The sequence below is a fragment of the Pseudophryne corroboree genome, chromosome 6 (genome assembly GCF_028390025.1).
Source record: "Pseudophryne corroboree isolate aPseCor3 chromosome 6, aPseCor3.hap2, whole genome shotgun sequence".
Classification (NCBI taxonomy): Eukaryota; Metazoa; Chordata; class Amphibia; order Anura; family Myobatrachidae; genus Pseudophryne; species Pseudophryne corroboree.
Window position 1 is genome coordinate 552,271,885 of NC_086449.1, and position 23,549 is coordinate 552,295,433.

General features: G+C 42.2%; 1 protein-coding gene across 1 annotated transcript in view; it reads right to left on the reverse strand.

Moving 5' to 3' along the window:
• Positions 1–1,003: 1,003 nt before the first annotated feature.
• The window catches only part of PTPRQ (protein tyrosine phosphatase receptor type Q), a 517,581-nt gene continuing 495,035 nt past the window's right edge, over positions 1,004–23,549 (reverse strand). Inside the window, exons 43-49 of the mRNA XM_063927718.1 lie at positions 19,649–19,725; positions 15,961–16,095; positions 15,734–15,859; positions 10,880–11,028; positions 9,677–9,812; positions 5,557–5,680; positions 1,004–3,002 (exon numbers count right to left, since the gene is read on the reverse strand). Coding sequence (XP_063783788.1) covers positions 2,965–3,002; positions 5,557–5,680; positions 9,677–9,812; positions 10,880–11,028; positions 15,734–15,859; positions 15,961–16,095; positions 19,649–19,725 — 785 coding nt within the window. The 3' untranslated portion in view covers positions 1,004–2,964. The remainder of the gene's footprint in view (positions 3,003–5,556; positions 5,681–9,676; positions 9,813–10,879; positions 11,029–15,733; positions 15,860–15,960; positions 16,096–19,648; positions 19,726–23,549) is intronic.

The following is a 23,549-nucleotide window of genomic DNA, read 5'->3' on the forward strand; positions in this document are numbered from 1 at the left end:
GCAGGAGTGGCCGGAGAAACGGGGGAGTGTCTGGGCGAACGCTGGGTGTGTTTGTGACGTCAAACCAGGAACGACAAGCACTGAACTGATCGCAGATGCCGAGTAAGTGTGGAGCTACTCAGAAACTGCTACGAGGTGTGTAATCGCAATATTGCGAATACATCGTTCGCAATTTTAAGATGCTAAGATTCACTCCCAGTAGGCGGCGGCTTAGCATGAGCAAATCTGCTAAAATCCGCTTGCGAGCGAACAACTCGGAATGACCCCCATTATTCAACTAGACTGAATTCTGCAAATGTACCCTACTGAGCTTACCGTAATATTTGTATCTGCACTGAATGTTGATAGAGGTCCACAGCATGCATTAGTGGTAAAATTATAACAAACGCACTGTAGATATAACTGTAACTCCAATATACGGCACTGCACACATTTTCTCCTTATAAATAAAAGCTACTGTAGTGTAAATGTAATAATACTACAATTTCAATTTTTTTCAGTTAACATTTTTTAAATCAAACATTATAAAGCTTCTTATTTGGGTCATAAAAACTAAATATATTTGTTATTATATAATAATATATAATAACTATAATTATATATATTTACATATAGTGTGTATATATATATATATATATATATATATATATACATATAAATATATATATATACATATATATACACAGCTGTCTATATGCGGACACCCGGTGCATGATTGAGAGCTGATGGGAGAGCCGGCACCTGCTGTTTTTTCTATATACATATATACATATAAATAAATATATATATATACATACACCACTGTAAAATACACAACAAAGCTTGGGTAGACTTAAATACATGATGATAGTGGCAAAATCAATTTTCAGGTATAACTGTAACACGATTTGCTGCTAGCAACATGCCAGGTTTCATGTATACGCTTTGTCATTTTCAAGTAAATTGATGAAAGAGTTCTGTGTCTTTGAAAAGGAAGAATAACACAAATCGGTTCATCAGGGAGTATCATAAATCAAACGTTTATTCTACAATGTAATAAAAAAAGAAATGCATGAGGTACTTAATCACCAAGTATATGCAGTATATGCGATTGGCTGTCACAAGTCTGCTTAAATAGTCCGAAATATCCCTGCAGAGCTACTGTATGCTCTGCAAAAGCCAAAATATCTCACCAGTGTCACAGGGTGACTTCTCAGCTGTTCAGGATCAGAGCATGGTATCCCAAGACAGACACAATGTACAACACATATATATAATGTGAAACCAATGAAAAATCCACACTAAAATATCCACACAGAGGACAGAAATATTTAAATTTGGCTCTATTTATCAACATAAAAAAATATTTCATTACATTACTCATAGACCACAGCAGTGCAAAAATATTTGAATCTTCTGTGTTTCTGTGCATATACTGTAACCAGTGGTGGGGTGGCAACGGTGGCAGGGGGGCATATTCCGCTGGTCTTCTTTCGCCTTGGCTTTTAGGGCCAGCCAGTTCAGAAAAATGTTACAGTTGTTTATAGCTCCTGGTACTCTGATTGCTAAATACTGCTGGCAATCCACAAACAAGGGTGTCAGGTGGCCCTGGCACACTGCTTAGTGAATAGGACAATCCTCTCACCAACCAAAGCTCTGGGAGTCCATTTACTGGCTATTGCTGCTTTATCTGAAAATGCAACTTGGCTGTGCCAAGAAATATTCATTGTATGAGTGAGATTGTTGAAAGGTCATTCACCAACTGGGTGGTGTCATCAGTTCCTGTCGTGTTGATTGCTGAAGGGTCAGTGGTACCCATTGGTGCCATGTACTATGTATGGTTATATCCTAATACAACTGAAAGTTATCTCCAGCATGATAAAGGTAGTGTTGGATAGCAGAAATAGTAAATAATACCTATGGGTCTCGTTGTTTTGCCTCTTGTTTTACATTCTTTGTCTACATTGTGTTGCAAGTAGTTAGTAGTGGGGATGTGCATTGTAAAACCACCAGGGATAGGGAAGCCTACATTGTTTTCTAGGGGACTGTGGTCTGCACAGTAATGCAAATAATGATTTTAGGAGTCAGTACAGTAGTGGTCACTAGAATGCTCTCTGTATAATATATTGGGTGGTCTTAGTATTGTTGAATGCTCTTTATTGAGTATATGACAGGGATCTGTAACTTCAGTCATCAAGTATCACCAACAGATCGTGTTTTGTGAATTTCTTTAATCATGCACAGGTGAGTTAATCCATTTTGGTGGTCCAGTATCCCATCTGCTTCCACATACTGATATCCTCAAAACATGACATGTTGGGAAAACCAGATGGTTGAGGTTTAGTACCATTGGTATATGGTGTCTAGGACGCTCTCGGTATAATATCTGTCTCTAACATGCTTTCTGCATTGCAGAGTGATCACTAGGATGCTCTCTGTATTGTATCTGTAACTACTGTAAGCTGCTTTCTGCATTATGTAATAGTTACTAGGATGTCCTCTACATTGTACACTGATCACTAGAATAGGCTCTTTGTTGTACAGTATATTAGTCACTAGAATAACCTAATTGGATAGAGTTAACCAGAATATTTTTTCTTCTTCATAGCTTTAGTATATAGACTTTGCACTGAATATGGTTCAGATGGGCCTGTGTATTCCATTATACTGTAGCTCTTTGAAATTACAATTTTCCATATGACTGTATAACACTATGCTCACATTAGATAGACCACACACATGGTTTGTCCCTGTCCAGTCTTCTGTTGTGGTGTGGTCTCCAAAGGGCTGGTCTCTTTATCTGTTTTTGCCCCCCTAGGCCAAAAGTTGCCAGCCCACCCCTACATATAACATGACTACCCACAATAGTTTAAGGCACAGCAATAATTAAGCTTGTTTGAGTTCTTCTCTGCTCTTGTCCATAGGAGTGAGCTCTTTTGGCTTCTGCCACAAGTAACATGATGAGGTTACATCTGACATGGGATGTTACATTGTTGTTTCTTCCCATTCAAGTTCAACATCACCTGAAAATGTGTAATAAAAGAAGTAGTGCAGATAAATGCTATGGAAAGTTAGTCTTGTTTATTAAATGAGGCATAAGACATCCAAAAATATATTTTTGATTAATTGTAGCAAATTCCATACTATTTATCCCCCTTTACCGACACTGGGCTTTGCAGAATATTGCTTTACCCCACAGCAACAGAACGTGAGACGTTGACATTAGGCTGGGCAATAGGGTGACTGAGATTATTTATAGTCAATATTATGTTTGGGTGGTTTACTGATATAATTAATGGCAATAGTTATGTGTTTGTGGGCAAATCAATATGTCAGCACTTTTTGTAAATTTTAACTGTTTAATTCCGAGGTCAGGGATAATTCTCCACTAATCTCTTTGGTTCAAGTATAAAACACGTTGATTGTGTGGGGCAGTTGGCATAGGGTGGTGAAAGTACTCATGGTTCATCCCTTACTCACACACATAGACGTACACCCCCCTTTTCCCACACATGTTTCGCTTCAGATAAGTGCTGTGGGTATAACAGGTCATTTTTGAAAATGGCAAAATTTTGTAATATTGCTAATTAAAGCAACCAATTTTTTATGCCTCAATCTTTCATGACTGGACAACAGCAATTAACTGACTTGCCATCACTCTGGTATATAGACTGTCCTACGTTATGCAACTGGAATTAACTCCTTGGGCCAAATGTAATAGAGTGAGAGTTTCAGAAAGTGAGAGATTTGGTAAGGTTGTTTTTTTTAAAGTGGCAATCATTTACACTGAAAAACCAGGTTGATCTTGCTGTGTACATGATTGCCACTTTAAAAAAAACTGCAAAACCTTACCAAATCTCTTACTTTCTGAAACTCTCACTCTATTACATTTGGCCCCTTATCTCCATGATATTCACATACTATTTACTCATATAAATTATTTCCCACATATCTAAAGTCAGAACTTTTTTTATCTTACACTTTTTTTCGCTGGCTGCTCTTTATCTGTCAAACTTCATGTGTTTTTCCTTGTAACATATAGTCACCCTCTGTATTTAAAGCTTCTATTGTATATCTTAAGCTATTGCTGTCCACTTGCTGGTCCTTCATGCAGAGCTTTCAACATTAAACATTTTCAGTTGAAATACTTATTACGGTAGCTATGATACATACCCTAAAACTATTATTATTAATACTATAACTATTATTATTGCTATCTTTCTCAGAGTTTCAGAGAACTGGAGGGTTGGAAAAAAGTAATCAGGATCGGGTGAGTTACAGATCTACTGGGTTTGGTGAGTTAGAGGTCAAGAACTTCGGGGTTGGGTGAGTTCAAAATACAGGGTTGGGTACGTTAGAGATAGAGATCTACTGGGTTTGGTGAGTTAGAGGTCAAGAGCTTTGGGTTTGGCTAAGTTAAGATGAGATAGCCAGGTTTGGTGAGATAGAGGTCAAGAGCTTTGGGGTTGGTTGAGTTAGAGATGAGAGCGATGGGTATGGTGAGTTAGAGGTCAAGAGCTTCAGGATTAGGTGAGTTAGAGATGCCAGCGACTTTTTTTGTGAGTTAGAGGTCAAGAGCTTCAGGGTTGGGTAAGTTAGAGATACAGGGGTAGGTGAATTAGAGATACAGGTTTGGGTAAGTTAGAGATAGAAATCTACTGGGCTTTGTGAGTTAGAGGTCAAGAGCTTTGGGTTTGGGTGAGTCAAAGATAAGATAGCCAGGTTTGGCGAGTTAGAGGTCAAGAGCTTCAGGGTTAGGGGAGTTAGACATGAAAGCGGCAGGTTTTGTGAGTTAGAGGTCAAGAGCTTCAGGGTTGGGAGAGTTAGAGATACAGGAGTGGATGAATTAGAGATACAGGGTTGGGTGAGTTACAGATAGAGATCTACTGGGTTTGGTAAGTTAGAGATCAAGAGCTTCAGGGTTGGGTGAGTGAAAGATGAGATAGTCAGGATTGGCGAGTTGGAGGTCAAGAGCTTCAGGGTTGGGTGAGTTTGAGATGACAGTGATGGATTTGGTGAATTAGAGATCAAGAGCTTAGGGTTGGGTGAGTTAGAGATGAGAGCAATGGGTTTTGGGAGTTAGAGGTCAAGAGCTTCAGGGCTGGGTTAGTTGGAGATACAGGATTGGGTGAGCTAGAGAGCTACGGGATTGGGTGAGTTAGAGGTACAGAGCTTTGAGATAAATACAAATTATATAATTAACTTGGTAGGAATCCCCTGCCAAGTCACAAGGCAAAGAGAGAATGATGAGTTACCTGTCTGAGTTATTAACTGTGCGGACAGGGCACATTTCCTAGATGCCTAGAAAGGTAAGTTAACCACACATTGCTGGTAGTAAACAGGGAGGGCGAAATCTTCATATGTGCAACTACAGTTTTTATATGTAATTACTGTTGATTTTCATAAAGCAAAAATTATTTTCAACTATTAAATACATATTAATAATTTATAGAAATATAAATAACTTATTAGAAACATACTATAAATTGCTTTCTGATAACAATTCTAGTTCAGTTCAACTGAGTTCCTACTTTTCAAATATTAAGCGACATGTTGGTAAACTGTGTATTGACTTACCTTCCATGGCATCCAATGAGTCCATTTTCTGAAGGGCAGAATAATTTACAAAACAAATGGCCTGGTTGCTGCCTTTGCTTGCTAATAAGTCCACAACACACTGATGTAATAATATATATTGTGCCTATAGGTAGAAGGAATACATATCAGAGGATCACTATTTACTTATACATAACCAAACAACGCGCAGTACACTTACACTCAAATTAATACATCTCCCATTGTATACAAGTGAAAACTATAATACTGTAGGTATAATTTATCTGTTGTACTAATGAAAGTAGCAAAAATGCCATAGTAAAATACACCTACAAAATGATATAATTTAGGCATGTGCAGTGGAGAAAGCACTAGCGACTGCAGAGATGGCGAATCAGTTCATCAGAAGTGGCTAGCTAGAGCTGGTGACCATCGCCATTGCTGCATATATGCACAAAGCTATCTTCTCCTGTAAGTGTTAAGGATGCAGCGAGGCATTTTGTGATTGTCCTAAAAAGTGTCAAAATAGGCTCTCCAGGCACTACACTACAGGAACTGTCAGAATCCAGAAGATGGGGTGAGAGAACTAAAAAACGATATTCCTACTCCACTGTGCTACCCATTGACTCAGGGGTACCTTCATTGATATGAGAAGGGCAGGGGGGGGGGGGGGGGAATCTCCTCTTTTAAAGGATGTGACCCCTCACAAGTTATTCTCTGGTTACTACTGTCTGTGTAATCAACAGAGACAACCCTGCACTGCAGAAATCATGATGAAATCCAGTGATGAGGAAATATCTCCCCCATCATGGCTTCTATAAACTTCTGGATTCCCTAATTTGAAAGAGGGGAGTCTCCTCTCTCAAATGCTGTGTCCTCTTTTTGGTGATGACTAAACATGCTCGATCTCCCGCATAGTGGAACATGTACGCCTAGGAGCACTCTCATTTGAGACAGGGCAGCAGAGGAGCAGCTATTAGAGGGGCAGGCAGGACATTCACCCGCGGTAATGGAGACGAAGAGGTAGGGAGCACCACACATGCATACCAATGGCGGAGCCTCAGTTCAGGCAGTAGTAATGTGGTGGTGGGAGGGGGGGGGGTGAAGGTGAGCAAGGAGGGTGGTAGGCATATAGTTATACACTCCCAGGGCAATACTCGTCTGCACAGCCCGTCTTTGGTTTCACCTCCTCCTTACTAACAGTGGTCTCTCATGCCTGGTAGATTGCTGCTTCCTGCTTCTGTGTGGCACTGTGTGGCAGCAACAGATGAGAAATAATTAGGGGTTTAAATAAGAAAAATGTAATTATTTGATTTTGTTGGGGATAATTAATAAAAGGGATTATGAAGACAGTTATTGTAAAGGTGTTAATTATATTAAATGAAGCTAAAGTAGTTAATAATTTTGAGGAGGTGATAATTATTGATGAGGACATTATATTGTAAGCCGACCAAAAATACTCTGTACTGCATGTTGCGTGGCAGTCACTGACGCTCTCTGTATTATATATCTCACACAGTGTCGAAGGCGCACGCAGTTGGCCAATGTTTTATGTTTGCGCATGCCTGTGAGCCACACCACACATGCATCCCGATCTTCTAAATACAGAGTTGCTGCACAATTTGTATGCATGGCAGCAGAAATGTAACATGCGTCCCTGCACACTAACTGGGGGGATAATAAAAAGATGCACAGAGATGTTGCATCTTATGAGAATATCTGGGGCATGTCGGTACCTCACTGAAAGCGGCTGCCCATAAAGATGCTGAACTGCTCACATAGGAAGCCATAGTCTGGGGGAGAAACTGCACCTATCATAGGGCAGGTAGCAGTTTTGATGCTGCGACTGATGCCAATCAGTCTACGGATGCTGACAGAGGGCGTTTCAGCCCTTGCACATTTGGACGCATGGCTCTACACCAGGGAAGGGCTTTGTACTGGCATTAGTATAAAGAGGCAGACACATGTGGAACACAGTAGTCCCTGAAGCAAAGAGCAGGACAGGAGCTGAACAGGACTTTTCTTATTGGCAGAACGCATGCTGCGTGCCCCACTCAGTTTCTAACAATGAGTAAATGAGTACCTCTGCTATATTTAAGTCTAACACCCCTTTAGTGCGTAAATGCTATCACTGGGTTATTTCTGCTCACACTGCAGACGATAAACTAATGCTATGTTTAAAGCCTTTTCTATAAACTATATAATCTGTGTGGCTACTGCATAAACAATGACTAATATTGATCAGTGACGTGCGGTGAGGTTAATGGCTGGGGAGGCACAGGCTAGCAACAGATCACCCCGATCCGACTCCCGCCTTTTAATCTTTTTGCGGTCCGCACTGCGACCGCTTTCTTCATTGACGGTGTCGTTGCCCAGCGACCGCTGTCGCTGATCAACGACGCACCTGCACATTTGTCCACCACGCATGCACAGAACCGACCTGTTTGCATCGCTGCGATGAACCGCAGCGTGCGAATGGGTCGAAAAGACCCCCAATATACGATGGTGTTTTTCCTGTATTGAGCCCCTGGCTCTATACAGATACACGGAAGAACAGGCACGCACCGGACTTTGAAAAACTGTTTTTGGAATAGTGCAATAAGTAAACAATTACAGCATGGTGTCCATGGTGTGTGTGTGTGTGTGTGTGTGTGTGTGTGTGTACACACACACACACACACACACACACACACACACACACACACACACACACACACACACACACACACACAAACATATACTGTATATATACAGGTATATGGGGGCTTGCAGAATCAACATCAATATTGCATAGTTGAGTACACCACTTCTATGCCTTTATTCTGGCATTTTCATCAGGTCATACTGTATAATATATATATATATATATATAGATATATATATAGATATATATATAGATATACACATATACATACCACTATACATACACGCACATATATATATATATATATATATATATATATATATATATATAATACACACGTGCCAGGGAGTACTTGTGTATAACATTCTTTGCTAGGCTGGCATTGGCTCCAGTGGTAGGGCTCCATACCCAGAGATCTGTACTCCCAGCACTCCATCGGACCGTCCCTCCTCCCAGCACCAAGCACATGTGCTGATACAAGTCGGCATTGTAGAGGACCGTGGCACAGCGATTAAACCCACGGCTCCCGGGACCTTGCTGTCACACATCTACAGCAGCGGCAGGTACACTACCACTCGCTGCATATGTGTCATGCTCGTCTGTGACCCCCCACCCCCCTGTGGCTAACACCCGGTGGGCGGCAAAAGGCTCCACAGTTACGCCACTGGGTCACAGCGGGTCCAGGAGTGGGTCCGAGGCTGTGGCCATTGTGCTTCATTCTAACGGAGCACCGGTCTCCTCTGTCCCTTCCTGGATGGTCACATGACACATCCGTGGTCACCAATCATAGCTGAAGCCACTGTGAGGCATGCCTCACATGGCTCATTTTTAAGTGGTGTGATTGGCCGCTGTGTATCCCCCTCATCGCTCCACAGGCAGCGCAGCAGCAGTCCCCAACTGTGAGATGTGAGGCAGAGCTATTGCTGCCTCACGTATCATTTCTCCCTGCAGTTTCAAAGAGCTCTGCAGAGTTTTAACTATACAAATTATTATTTTAATACAAAGAAGATGTTTCTATGTTCTAGGTATCTTCTTTGTATTATTCTAATCATTATAGTCAAAACTCTGTAGTAATGACAGGGAGCATGACAGGTGAGGCTCTGCCTCCCCTGACTGCACATCCCTGATATTGATGCTGGATGTGACCATACTAAAAAGTAGAGATGTGCGGGTTCGATTTTACTCGGATTTACTCGAGTTTCAAAACGGCATTTTATTGGCTCACGGATGTCATGCGATTTGGATAGCCAATAAGAAAAATCAGAAAAACCCGAGTAAATCAGAGTAAAACCGAACCCACACATCTCTACTAAAAAGTGACATGAGACCCAGCAGGAAGGGGTTAATGCAAGTGCCTCTACCACTCTACAAGTGCCTCTACCTTTGTACCAAAGTTTGTTACAGGAACGGAAATGTTCTGCCATTGTTGTTGCATTCACACTAGTAGTGTATACATATTGTGTATACAGATGAAAGTTACCGTTTTTCTATACTTACCAAGTTTTGCACCATACACATTCTCTCACTTCTCAGTTCTGCTACAAGACCATAAATGTCCACAAAATCATGGTGGTTGATGTGTTGAATTAAATGATCCAGCGCAACTAAAACTCCCGCTCTTCCAACTCCCGCACTAAAATATATAATATACATGACTAGTGGTGTTAAAGTTGCTTAGTGCCTGATTCATTAAGGATTGCAAATGCAAAGCTGCTCGCAGCAGCTCTGCATTTGTAGTACTTAGCAATGCAAATGCAGGAAAAAGTGCATACCACCTCCTCCCTGCATTTGCGATGCAATCGCATCTCAGATGAACATTGCAACCGATGGTCACGATGTTCATCTGAGACGTGATCGCATCGCAAATGCAGGTAGGAGCAGGCTGAGTAAGCTGTTTTTCCGAACGCGGGCCGTCCCCCTCCCTCCCTGCGAATGCCTCAGCCTGTCAATCAGGAAGAGGCATTCGCATTTTAGAGAAAAGATTGCAGAACCCATTCTGCACATGCGCAGTCCCCGAACATTGGCAAAATGCAGTAAGGATCGCTAAGGCCCTTAGTACGCTATACACATATATTATAATGCTGGTTAGCAAACATTTTATAAAGAATAATGTACTTAACAGGTAATGTATATGTAACTAGTTCAAAAATAGCATTATCACAAAAGTAAGAGGGAGACCATTACTAGCTGTAAAACTACACAGCAGCACTATTCTATTCTACATTCAGGAGCATTGGTTTAGATCAGGGGTTCTCTATCCAGCCCTCAAGTACCACCAAAAGGTCATGTTTTACGGATTTCTTTAATAATGCACAGGTGAAGTAATTTATTTTGCTGGATCAGTAATTATCCCACCTGCTTCCACGGACAGACGTCCTGAAAACATGACCTGATAGGAAAATTTGAAGGTTGAGAACCACTGTTTTAGAAAAAAGTTGCCCTAATGTTATGTGGTATGATTCTGATAAAAACGCTATTTAACAGGAACTAAACCATACTTCCCTTCACAAATGTTCTTTTCCAATATCTTGTCATGTACAAGTAGTACATTAACTTTAAAATGTGGTCAATGCATTTATGTGAATTATTGTATCTATGTTTGCAGAATTTTTCTGCTGTCCGAAAATGTAGAATAAATGAACAGTACATCTAACCAATGGTCGCAGATAAGAGACAACAAAATATTGAGGAGAACCCTACCTGCAGTGTACAATTGTTGGTGTATTTTCATGTGGTCTGCTGGCCCGAACCATTTTTACAAAATGAATTAAAGCAGTAGTGTTTTCTGGGACTCCGTGTTCTGGCCAAGAAGTAAAATTACACTGCCGTACCATCATGAAGTCTCCATGCTGCAGTGAAGAAATACATTTGTTTGGGAAATGTTAACATCTAAAATAATTATACCGTTTGTTCAGTTATTAACAATGCATTATGACTTTTCTGTACATCAGATGTTTTGTTATAATTGTTATTGCAGTGCTGAACATGCTATAATAATTTAATCTTTAGGGGGGCTATTTTTCAAATCTCACAGAGATAAAATTGTGAGTGATAAAGTACTAGCCAATCAGCTTCTGTGTTATATTTTACAGGCTGTATTTGAAAAATGACGGTTAGGAGCAGAATGTTGGTACTTTGGGTCTAATTCATGTTTGTATGCAAATGCATATGCTGCTGACTTTTTCTAGGTTACGGAATTGCTAATCATCGCAAGTGAAGCTGCCGCTAGAGATGGCTACTGACTCACTGTCTCAACACAGTGACTCGAATCATCAGGAAGTGTGAATGATTGGAGTCACTCACTGTTTAATGAGTCGAGACAGCTGCAGCAGTAGCCTCTCTCAGCCAGAGGGAGGAAGCTCAGTGTGTCCTTCAGTCAGTGTCTTTTGCTGAGTGTCTTTAGCTGTGATTGGCCAGCGGCTATACCAGGTGACACCCAGTGGGAGGGGGGAGGGAGCAGTCACGACTCACCAGTCAGTGAGTGCTGTGCTGCTGTGTCTGATCCATTTCATGAATCATGATTCATCCTGCGTCTGCCAGTGAGTTGAGACAGTTGTACTCTGTGTAGACTCAGTGACTCAGTGGATGGATCTGATTCATGCAGCATAAGCCTGCAGGAGGTGGAGCCCCTGTGGTACAGTGTTCTCAACTCACTGTTCCTGCTCAATGTGATTGTGGGTGGCAAACTCCTTGGAGGCTTGATAGTGGATAATATAATAAATCCAAGCCCACCTAAAATCATCCAATTAGCAAAGTATGCAAAATAAAAATATTTTTTTTTATTTGGTTTAGTTACAGACTGAATGATGTGTTTCATGGCTATTAAGCTTTCTCTCCTCAGCCAGAAGTAATGTGCATATTCTGTAACAATATTCTGTGCATATTCTGTAACTAGTATGCAATAAGTGGTAATTAATAATATATCAACATAACAGTGAATCTGTTAATATATTATAAACAATCAGTGCATAAGCAGCTGCCTCCCCCAGATACACTGCACAATCACTGCAGCTGAATAACTCCCTCCATGAGTCCAGCACTGATCCTCCAGCACTGGCAACTCACTGATTCATGTGCAGTCTCTGCAATACATTAAAATACAAATGAGTCATGACTCATGTGCCGAGACACTGACTCGAGACACTTCACTGAACTGAGTCATGTGTCTCAACTCAGTTCAGTGAATCACTTTGCCCATGACTAGCTGCCGCCAAGGAAAGAAGATAGACGCCCACTGGAGCCATTGCAATGTCCTCCATAATTGAATACTCACACACAGCACCGAAGCAATAGAGATGAACATCGACCCCTGGGGTTGACCTATGGCTACGCAGACTGGCCATGGCAGTAGCAACACTGGAGATATGTTTCTCTATGTACAGTACATGATCGCTGCTTAAGGCAAATACATGCCTCAAAAACAGCCATGACACACCTGCGTTTTAGCTGCCCCTCCCTGTCAATCACTCTGAGTATAAAATGGGGTGCAAGCACAATCGCAGAGGTACCTTGGTGTGTGCGCAGTGCGATCGTGGCACATTTGCAGTCTGCTGGTAATCGCTCCTTTGTGAAAACATCAGCACATACAAACATGAATTAGGCCCTTTATCTCTCACAATTTTCAATCTTTGTTAAATATCCCCCTTACTGCTGTAATCATTTATACAGTATAGTGTAGGTCTTCTGTTGTCTGCAAAGTAGCACAGCAGATTGTTCCTCATAATACTAACTTGAATTTTTTTTTAAACAGTGATAGATCAAGGAAGTACTGTGTATTGGTAATAGTTAGTGGCAGGGTTGAAAAAGAAATGTAGCAGCAGTTGATGTGACGTGAAGGTTGAGTCTACATTCCCTTCATTGTAAGGACCCGATGTGACGTGTAGTGAAGGTGGCAATGCTTTGATGCCATTAAAGTACTTTTCTTTTTTCTGAAATCTAGGTGTTTTCTTGTTATTTGGCTTCCATTGGGCATGGTGTATCTATTCCCAATCAGGGCCATCTTAACAGCTGTGTAGGCCCATGGCCACAGGAATGCACTGGGGCCCCTACCGATCCTCCATCGGTAGGGGTGGGGGGTGCTATCAGCGGCAGCTTTGATGTCCCGCGGGTGGTAGGGGGCGTTCTATCTTCCACTCAGCATGTAGGACCAGGAGCAGTAATTTCTGCTAATTACTCCTTTTACTGCACAGATGTGGCAGGAGGGAGAGCACTAAACTGTAGAAGGGGGCATTGTGCTGAATGAAGGGGCCTGGTACATGACTTCCAGGGTGGTAGGGGATGTTTAATACACATGGAAGGGGTGCATAGTGGACTGGGCTTAATATTCATCATTTTCTGCTGGGAGGGCAACTTGCTTGACTGCAGATATCTCAAGTTCTTGAAAATAGATTTCAGGAGGTACTGGGGACTTGGGGATCAGAGTTCAGGAGCCAGAGCAATCCACGAATAAAAAAAATATAAAACTGCATATTACGCGTGTGTAGCTGGAGCAGGGACCAGCTGCTGGAAGGCCAATATCTCTGGTTCTAAGCATAGTAGAGACAAGCTGCCAGTATACCCTAAACTCTAAGTCAGAAAGAACCTGAGATATCTGGTTGGGAAAAGCAATTAACAGGCTTGGATGGGAATCACTGCTTTGACATCGGATATCTCCAGTTCTCCTGGGCTGATTTTCAAAAAATTTGGTACCCTTGGAAAGAGGGGAACCTCAGCTATAAGCCTAGGGCCTTTATACTCATGGGGCCCTTGGGCAAGTGCCCATTGAGCCCATACGAAAAGATGGCTCTGTTCCCAATAGATGATGATGTTGCCCCAGTGCCTGATGGGAAAGGTCCTTTAGGCAAAGGGGTTCTAGGCTCTACTGTGACATGAAAGAGGAAGGGAGAGAAGTACTGTAATACAGATTCACAATTCTTAATTTCTATTTATTTTTTAAAGGCTTAAAACTATTTGTCCTTATTCAGTGTTATTTTTTTTTTAAACAACAATACAAACCTTAGCTGACAGTGTGAGGGCCTTTGTTGCTCAGCCCCCCCCCCCCCCCCCCTTCATGATAATGTTAGTGGCTTCAAAGACCAAGCCCAAATTATTTGTGCTCCAACAGCTGTGGCCATCAGCCACAAAGTTCAGGAAGAGAAAGCATTAGTGTACCTGCTATGAGAGCAGAAGATATATACTGTAATTAAGAGTCTTGATAGCTTATGTATACTATTGTTTTTACCACTGTACACAGCGCTCTGTACTTATATACTGCCACCAGTATGGGCTACACTATTACAATCATCAAGTTAGGTCTTGCTACATAACTGTATACAGTGTGTTTGTATGTATATACTGTGCACATAACCCATATTCACTAGGGGTGTGAGATGAAAAGGAAAGAGTTCTGATTTTGGACACATTTTTGATACCTCAGCAGATACTAGAAAGGGACGGGGCCAAGTAGCAATGTGTCATATTTTCTGTCAGGCAGACCTGGTGCAATGCTCCTTTAGGTTAAGATGGTCTGTTTTGGCTCCCATTTACACAACACATAATCAATATTATTTTTGTATGGTTTGTGGAACATAAGCGTTATATTAGTGTGAGTAGAATGAGCTGTGAGTGGTAATACCTCTGCCCCTCAAGGTCCCCAAACAAATTTCAATATGAACACACTGTTGCCCAATAGTGGGAATTGTAGGTGAACCCACTCAGCTGCTGTCTGGCAGGGATGGGGTGTGATCTGGAGTACTGGAAGCAAGTACTGAGATTAATGTTAATGTTGTTGATTTGCTTTCTTTGTTTGTTAAGGAAAGTCCATAAATTTCCCCCATACACTGCTTCTGAATTATAATGCAACACAATGTACAAAGCAGTAGCTGTGCAGTAAGAGGCTTAAACTGGCAAATATAAGCCTCACCGCTCATTGGCCCTCATTCCGAGTCGTTCGCTCGGTATTTTTCATCGCATCGCAGTGAAATTCCGCTTAGTACGCATGCGCAATATTCGCACTGCGACTGCGCCAAGTAATTTTACAATGGAGATAGTATTTTTACTCACGGCTTTTTCATCGCTCCGGCGATCGTAGTGTGATTGACAGGAAATGGGTGTTACTGGGCGGAAACACGGCGTTTTCGGGGCGTGTGGATAAAAACGCTACCGTTTCCGGAAAAAACGCAGGAGTGGCCGGAGAAACGGGGGAGTGTCTGGGCGAACGCTGGGTGTGTTTATGACGTCAAACCAGGAACGACAAGCACTGAACTGATCGCAGATGCCGAGTAAGTCTGAAGCTACTCTGAAACTGCTAAGTAGTTTGTAATCGCAATATTGCGTATACATCGGTCGCAATTTTAAGAAGCTAAGATACACTCCCAGTAGGCGTAGGCTTAGCCTGAGCAACTCTGCTAAATTCGCCTTGCGAGCGTTCAACTCGGAATGAGGGCCATAGTTTATACAGATATTGTACACAGAAATGTATAGGTATACAGTATTATAGTCATATGTAATATGTGCTATTTACTTTTTTTTGCAATGCATTTCTTATATGATCATAAAAGCAGATGATTAAATTACCCTTTCGACTTTTAAGTCTCGAATAGTCCAATCAATTTGAACATCTTCTACTACTTTGGTAATCACAATATCTCCAAAAACAGTCACTGGCTTGTTGTCCTCTGGCCAGTATTGGTGACATCTTATCTGTAGGAATAGTCATTTGTTATTATGCATTCTAATGTGCAAACTGATCTGATCCTTTCTACTGTGTTCTAATGTTCCAACAAATCCAGCTGCTTACTTACCCTGCCTTTCTCAAAACATTGAGTGAGCATTACTATGGTCTTTGCTCTTGTTTCCCAAACCATTCGCCAGAAGTCCCCTACAGTTCCAGCTAACGGTCCTTGTGTAGCAATAAATTCATTAGGACAAATGTAACCCTAAAATGATAGATACCATTAATGGCTGAGTACAGTGGATGGCTGCTATGGGAGAGGCTCCCATAGTTATATAACAAGAAACCTAGAAGACCATATCACAATACAGTTCTCACCATTGGTTAATATTCTGATGTTACTCTACAACAATGCTTCTTATGTTTTCAATTCTAACTTGTCTACATGGATATTCCAGCGGCCACTGAGCTGCCTGCATATCTCTCTACTCCCCAGTGACCATTTGTTAGCTTTATAAAGGGATGGTGCACACCTGGCTTCTCTTTCTTACAGTAACTTGCTACATGCAATAGCACATTCTAGTGAATATGTGTTCCGATATCTGGGTTTTCCAGCAGCAGTAAATGGAAATATATATGGTTATATTGGAAAAGCACACTATCAGTGAAACGGTTGCCCTGCAACATGGTTTGTCTTTCTAACATATATTTTGTCTATAAGAAATTAAATGCAGGTTACAACAAGTGAGTGAGATGTGGCTCTAAAGACATGTTTTCCTTGTGCACTAATTACAGATTTGTTTAAAAAAAAAACGTGGGGTCTATTAAGTATGTTAATTAAGTATTCTACTTGATGCAAGTGCAGGAGCAATTAAACATTGCTCCGACGTGGAAACAACTGATTCGAAGATCAGCTGTCCCTGCAAAACCTTTCACTGCTCCTTCAGCAGCGATGAAACCAGGGTCGGTGCTAGGGTGTTCGGCGCCCCCCTGCAAACTATAAATCTGCGCCCTCCCATATTCAACAAAGGGTCAGCGCGCGCCTTTGGTGCGCACCGGGAAAAGGGATGTGGTCTCACAAGTAAGGGGCATGGCCACACAATAGTACCCCCATTTAAAATTACGCCACACAGTAGCACAATCTTATTCATCTTATACTGTCCCACCCGCAGTAGTAGCATCCTTATATGTAATGCACCCCAGTAGTAGTAGCATCCTTATACATAATGCCCCCCCAGTAGTAGTAGCGTCCTTATACGTAGTGCAGCCCCAGTAGCAGAAGCATCCTTATAAGTAATTCCCCCCTAGTAGTTGTAGCGTCCTTATACGTAATGCCCCCCCAGTAGTAGTAGCGTTCTTATACGTAATGCCCCCCAGTAGTAGTAGCGTCCTTATACGTAATGCCCCCAAGTAGAAGTAGCTTCCTTATACGTATTGCCCCCCCAGTAATAGTAGCATCCTTATACGTAATCCCACCAGTAGTAGCGTCCTTATACGTAGTGCACCCCCAGTAGCAGAAGCGTACTTATAAGTAATTACCCCTTAGTAGTAGTAGCGTCCTTATAAGTAATGCCCCCCCAGTAGTAGTAGCGTCCTTATACGTAATGACCCAAGTAGTAGTAGCTTCCTTATACATATTGCCCCCCCAGTAATAGTAGCGTCCTTATACGTAATGCCCACCAGTAGTAGTAGCGTCCTTATACGTAGTGCACCCCCAGTAGCAGAAGCGTACTTATAAGTAATTACCCCTTAGTAGTAGTAGCGTCCTTATAAGTAATGCCCCCCCAGTAGTAGTAGCAGCGTCCTTATACGTAATGACCCAAGTAGTAGTAGCTTCCTTATACGTATTGCCCCCCCAGTAATAGTAGCGTCCTTATACGTAATGCCCCCCCAGTAGTAGTAGCGTCCTTATACGTAATGCCCACCAGTAGTAGCGTCCTTATACGTAGTGCACCCCCAGTAGCAGAAGCATCCTTATAAGTAATTCCCCCTAGTAGTAGTAGCATCCTTATAAGTAATGCCCCCCCCAGTAGTAGTAGCTTCTTTATATGTAATGCCCCCCCCAGTAATAGTAGCGTCCTTATACGTAATGCCCCCCCCCCAGTAGTAGTAGCGTCCTTATATGTAATGCCCCCAAGTAGTAGTAGCTTCTTTATATGTAATGCCCCCCCCAGTAATAGTAGCGTCCTTATACGTAATGCCCCCCCAGTAGTAGTAGCGTCCTTATACGTAATGCCTATCAGAAGTAGTAGCTTCTTTATACGTAATGCCCCCTCCCAGTAGTAGTAGCATTATTATACGTAATGCCCCCCCAGCAATAGTAGCGTCCTTATACGTAATGCCTCCCCAGCAGTAGTAGCGTACTTACATGTAATGGCCCCCCCAGTAGTAGTAGTAGTAGCATCTTTACATGTAATGGCTCCCCAGTAGTAGTAGCGTCCTTATATGTAATGACTCCCCAGTAATAGTAGGGTCCTTATACGTAATGCCCCCAGTAGTAGCGTCCTTATACGTAATGCCCCCCAGTAGTAGCGTCCTTATACGTAATGCCCCCTCCCCCAGTAGTAGCGTCCTTATACATAATGCCCCCCCAGTAGTAGTAGCGTACTTACATGTAATGCCCCCCAGTAGTAGCGTCGTTATACATAATGCCCCCCCCCTGTAGTAGTAGCATCCTTACATGTAATGTCTCCCCCAGTAGTAGTCGCGACCTTACATGTAATGGCCCCCCTGTAGTAGCGTCCATAATGCGTGCTCACACAGACATACCTCACACACACATACCTCACACACACAATTCACACATATATACACACATACACCCTCATCATATATACACACACACACACACACACACACACACACACACACACACACACACACACACACACACATTTCTTTCTCACCCTCCACTTACCTTAGTCTGGCTGGCCGTCACTGTAATCGCTGTCCCTCTCTCTACAGCAGCCTGGTCTGTTTAGCTCCGCCCACTTCCGCCCGTTTAGCTCCGCCCCTTTCATTCCATGTAGCTCCGCCCCCTCCTCTGATCCTACACAGCCGCTGTCACAGGTGATTGGGGGGGGGAGGGGGCGAGGCTTTTCATGCTGCCAGCGCTGCTACCTGTCATACAGTGACAGGCACAGCAGCTGGCAGCAGCAGCAGGGGGGAGGACAGGACGGCGCAGCAGCAGGGAAGGGATGCAGAGCAGGGGGAGCTCCTCTCCGTTCCAGCGCCTCCCTGCACTGCATCCCTTCGCTGAGTGGGTAGCGCCGGGCCTGGATGAAACTTCGCAATACCGAGTGCGACTTCTGGCAGAAGGGCCCGAGCGGTGGCAGACTCCTTACCATAGGGAAGCAGCGGGGGTGCGGGAACAAACGCCATCTGAAGATGCATTTAGGTCCCCATACTAGTGTATGGGGACAGCAGGGCTGAAAGGTAAGCAGGAGATATCCGTGATATCGCCTGCGTTACCTTCATAATGAATGGCACTGACAATTTATACGAAAGTAGGTAAAAATGTAAATTTTTACCTTCTTTTGTATAAATTAAGTGATAATAAATGTGTTAGCAGAAATTGGAATAAAATACTTTTAAACTTATACAGTATATCAATTTGAAAATATTTTGCTGCGTATTTAGTATGGCTAATAAGAATGCAATGACTGAACTCCTTAGATTGTATAATATATCATGCCACTAGATATAAATAAACACTTCAAAGGACTCGGCATACCTAGTGTATTAGGCATGCTTGAATTGTGGTTTTTAGACACACAGCCTTAACCAGAGTGGTCTACCATAAAGTATGTTATACTTACAGACACATAGCTTGCATTGATGTAATCTGAGCCGGGCACACCAGCATCCGCTATAAGCTTTACACGGTTATTGTTATCTGCAACACAAATATGGTGTACAGCTTAGTCTAGCACATAACGTTTATATGTATAGATTTGTACAGTATACATAGCACACACATTTTATTTCATAATTGTTGTTGGTTATGTAAACAAATCAACTTTTAAGAAAAGATGGTTATTTTTTAAAAATATTACATTTAGGCAAGCTTAAAGCGCCAATGGGTACATCTTCCCCAACAAAATGTATACCACTGCCCCCTTGAATGATACATTAGAGATGTGCGGCGGGCACTTTTTGTGTTTTGGTTTTGGTTCTTGTTCCATGCTCATGTTTTGGATCTGGATTGGTTTTGCCAAAACCACCCTTTCGTGTTTTGGTTTTGGATCTGGATTATTTTTTTGGAAAAAAAAACATAAAAAGAGCTAAAATCACAGAATTTGGGGGTAATTTTGTTCCTACTGTATTATTAACCTCAATAACATTCATTTCCACTCATTTCCAGTCTATTCTGAACACCTCACAATATTGTTTTTAGGCCAAAAGGTTGCACTGAGGTGGCTGTATGACTAAGCTAAGCGACACAAGTGTGCGGCACAAACACCTGGCCCATCTAGGAGTGGCACTGCAGTGTCAGATAGGATGGCAGATTTTAAAAATAGACCCCAAACAGCACATGATGCAAAGAAGAACAAGAGGTGCAATGAGGTAGCTGGATGGCTAAGCTAAGCGACACAAGTGTGCGGCACAAACACCTGGCCCATCTAGGGTTGGCACTGCAGTCCCACTGCACTAATGGAACATACCAGATGCACGTCTAACACCAACATAGCTGTCAAGGCCTCAGTTATCCGCTTTGCAACAGGATGACTGCTGTCATATTTCATCTTCCTTGCAAAGGACTGTTAGACAGTCATTTGCTTAGTTGAAGTAGTACAAGTGGTCTTCCGACTTCCCCTCTGGAATGATGATCGACTCCCAGCAGCAACAACAGCAGTGGCAGCAGCAGCAGTAGGAGGAAGTGGTTCTTGATCTTTCCCTATTTTATCATCCAAATTTTTGTTCTCCATTATTTTTCTGGAGTTATATAACAAAATGCGGCAAAGGAGAGCGTTCCTCTACACCACACAGGGCAAACCATGTAAAAATTATTTGATTAAATATTAATAACCCCTTTATTTGGAGTAAATAATATACAGCACAGGACAGCACCACTGAACTTATATGGCTGCATCACTGGACTGGACTTATACGGCAGTACCACTGGACACATACGGCAGTATCACTGGACTTATAGGGCAGTACCACTGGACTTATACGGCAGTACCACTGGACTGGATTTATACGGCAGTACCACTGGATTTATACGGCAGTACCACTGGACACATACGGCAGTATCACTGGACTTATACAGCAGTATCACTGGACTTATAGGGCAGTACCACTGGATTTATATGGCAGTACCACTGGACTTATACGGCAGTACCACTAGAATTATACGGCAGTACCACTGGACTTATACGGCAGTACCACTGGCATTATACGGCAGTACCACAGGAATCATACGGCAGTACCACTGGACATATACGGCAGTATCACTGGAATTATACGGCAGTATCACTGGACACATACGGCAGTATCACTGGACCTATACAGCAGTATCACTGGACTTATAGGGCAGTATCACTGGACTTATAGGGCAGTACCACTGGACTTATACAGCAGTACCACTGGACTTATACGGCAGTACCACTAGAATTATACGGCAGTACCACTGGACTTATACGGCAGTACCACTGGAATTATACGGCAGTACCACTGGAATCATACGGCAGTACCACTGGACATATACGGCAGTATCACTGGAATTCTACGGCAGTATCACTGGAATTATACGGCAGTACCACTGGACATACTGCCAGTACCACTGGATTTATACGGCATGACCACTGGACATATACGGCAGTATCACTGGATTTATATGGCAGTACCACTGGACATATACGGCAGTACCACTGGACATATACGGCAGTATCACTGGACATATACGGCAGTATCGCTGGACATATACGGCAGTATCACTGGACATATACGGCAGTATCACTGGACATATACAGCAGCACAGGGACACCACCACTGGACTGATGCAGGACAACACAGCACCACTGCAATGGACTGGACTTAAACAGCAGCACTGGACATATGGCAGCAGAGGACACTACCACTGTGACTGGATTGATGCAGCACAATACACCACCACTGGACTGATGCAGGACACTGAGGACGGAGACACGTCCTCTCTCTACACACTCCAATGCCGGAGTGAAAATGGCGGCGACATGCGGCTCCGTATATGGAATCCAAACCCCGCGAGAATCCGACAGCGGGATGATGACGTTTTGCCTCGTTCTGGTTTCCGAGTCAGGAGGGAAAACCCGAGCCTGACTCAGATCCGGGCTCGGGTAGTGAAGTTCGGGGGCGTTCGGTTCTCAGAAAACCGAACCAGCTCATCTCTATACATTAGGGAAGCAAAATTGGATATGTTAATAGGTTGTCCTGCAATACTTGGATGACTGATCCTGTTTATTGAAAGTAATGAAATGACTTGTTGCCACATACAGAATGATGATTAACAATAGAACAGTCACACCAGTGAGAACTCAATTCCATGATATTAACAAAGCATTTCTAATTTTATCTTAAATGAATGGCGGATGTGTGTGTTTAACACTTTCAACTTCTCTGTGTATGTGAGGGAAGAGGAGGGGGTTACTGTCAAGAAAAGAATGTTAAAAAGGTTGGTTACTTAGGTCACATTACAAAGTTAAGACACTATTAAGTCTACAATTTCTTGCACCTGCATATAAAGCGTGTGGGTGCAGAGTTACTCAGACCATCAGCCTTGGAACATTACAAGGGTCATTTCAAGATCACCGAGCATTTGCAATGGAGCGAAAAAGAATTGCTAACAATACTGTATGTATATATATATATATATATATATATATATATATATATATTATATATATATATATATATATACAGGTTGAGTATCCCATATCCAAATATCCGTAATACGGAATATTCCGAAATACGGACTTTTTTGAGTGAGAGTGAGATAGTGAAACCTTTGTTTTCTGATGGCTCAATGTACACAAACTTTGTTTAATACACAAAGTTATTAAAAATATTGTATTAAATGACCTTCAGGCTGTGTGTATAAGGTGTATAAGAAACATAAATGAATTGTGTGAATGTACACACACTTTGTTTAATGCACAAAGTTATAAAAAATATTGGCTAAAATTACCTTCAGGCTGTGTGTATAAGGTGTATATGAAACATAAATGTATTCTGTGCTTAGACTTGGGTCCCATCACCATGCTATCTCATCATGGTATGCAATTATTCCAAAATACGGAAAAATCCCATATCCAAAATACCTCTGGTCCCGAGCATTTTGGATAAGGGATACTCAACCTGTATATATATATCAAACAGATCTGAGGACGCTAGAAATTTAGTTTGTTCCCGCTTTAAACCATCCATAATACAATGACTACTTTAAAACATATCTATTAATAAAATATTTTTGTACATGTAATATTTATTCACAATAGCATAAAAAGAATGCACAATAAAACACAAAGAGCATCTGTACAGTCAGCTTCACAGCTAAATGCTTTAGGATTTATCCAGCTAACATTCAGTTTTAGTGTGTTTCCTTGTCGTCGTAAATTCAGCGTACGACACAGAAGTGAAACACTTGATGAACCCAATGCATTACGTCCCCTCTTGCACCACATTCTGCGAGTAACTAACCAGGTGGAACGCAAACCAGAACTAATTGATCAGCGGGTG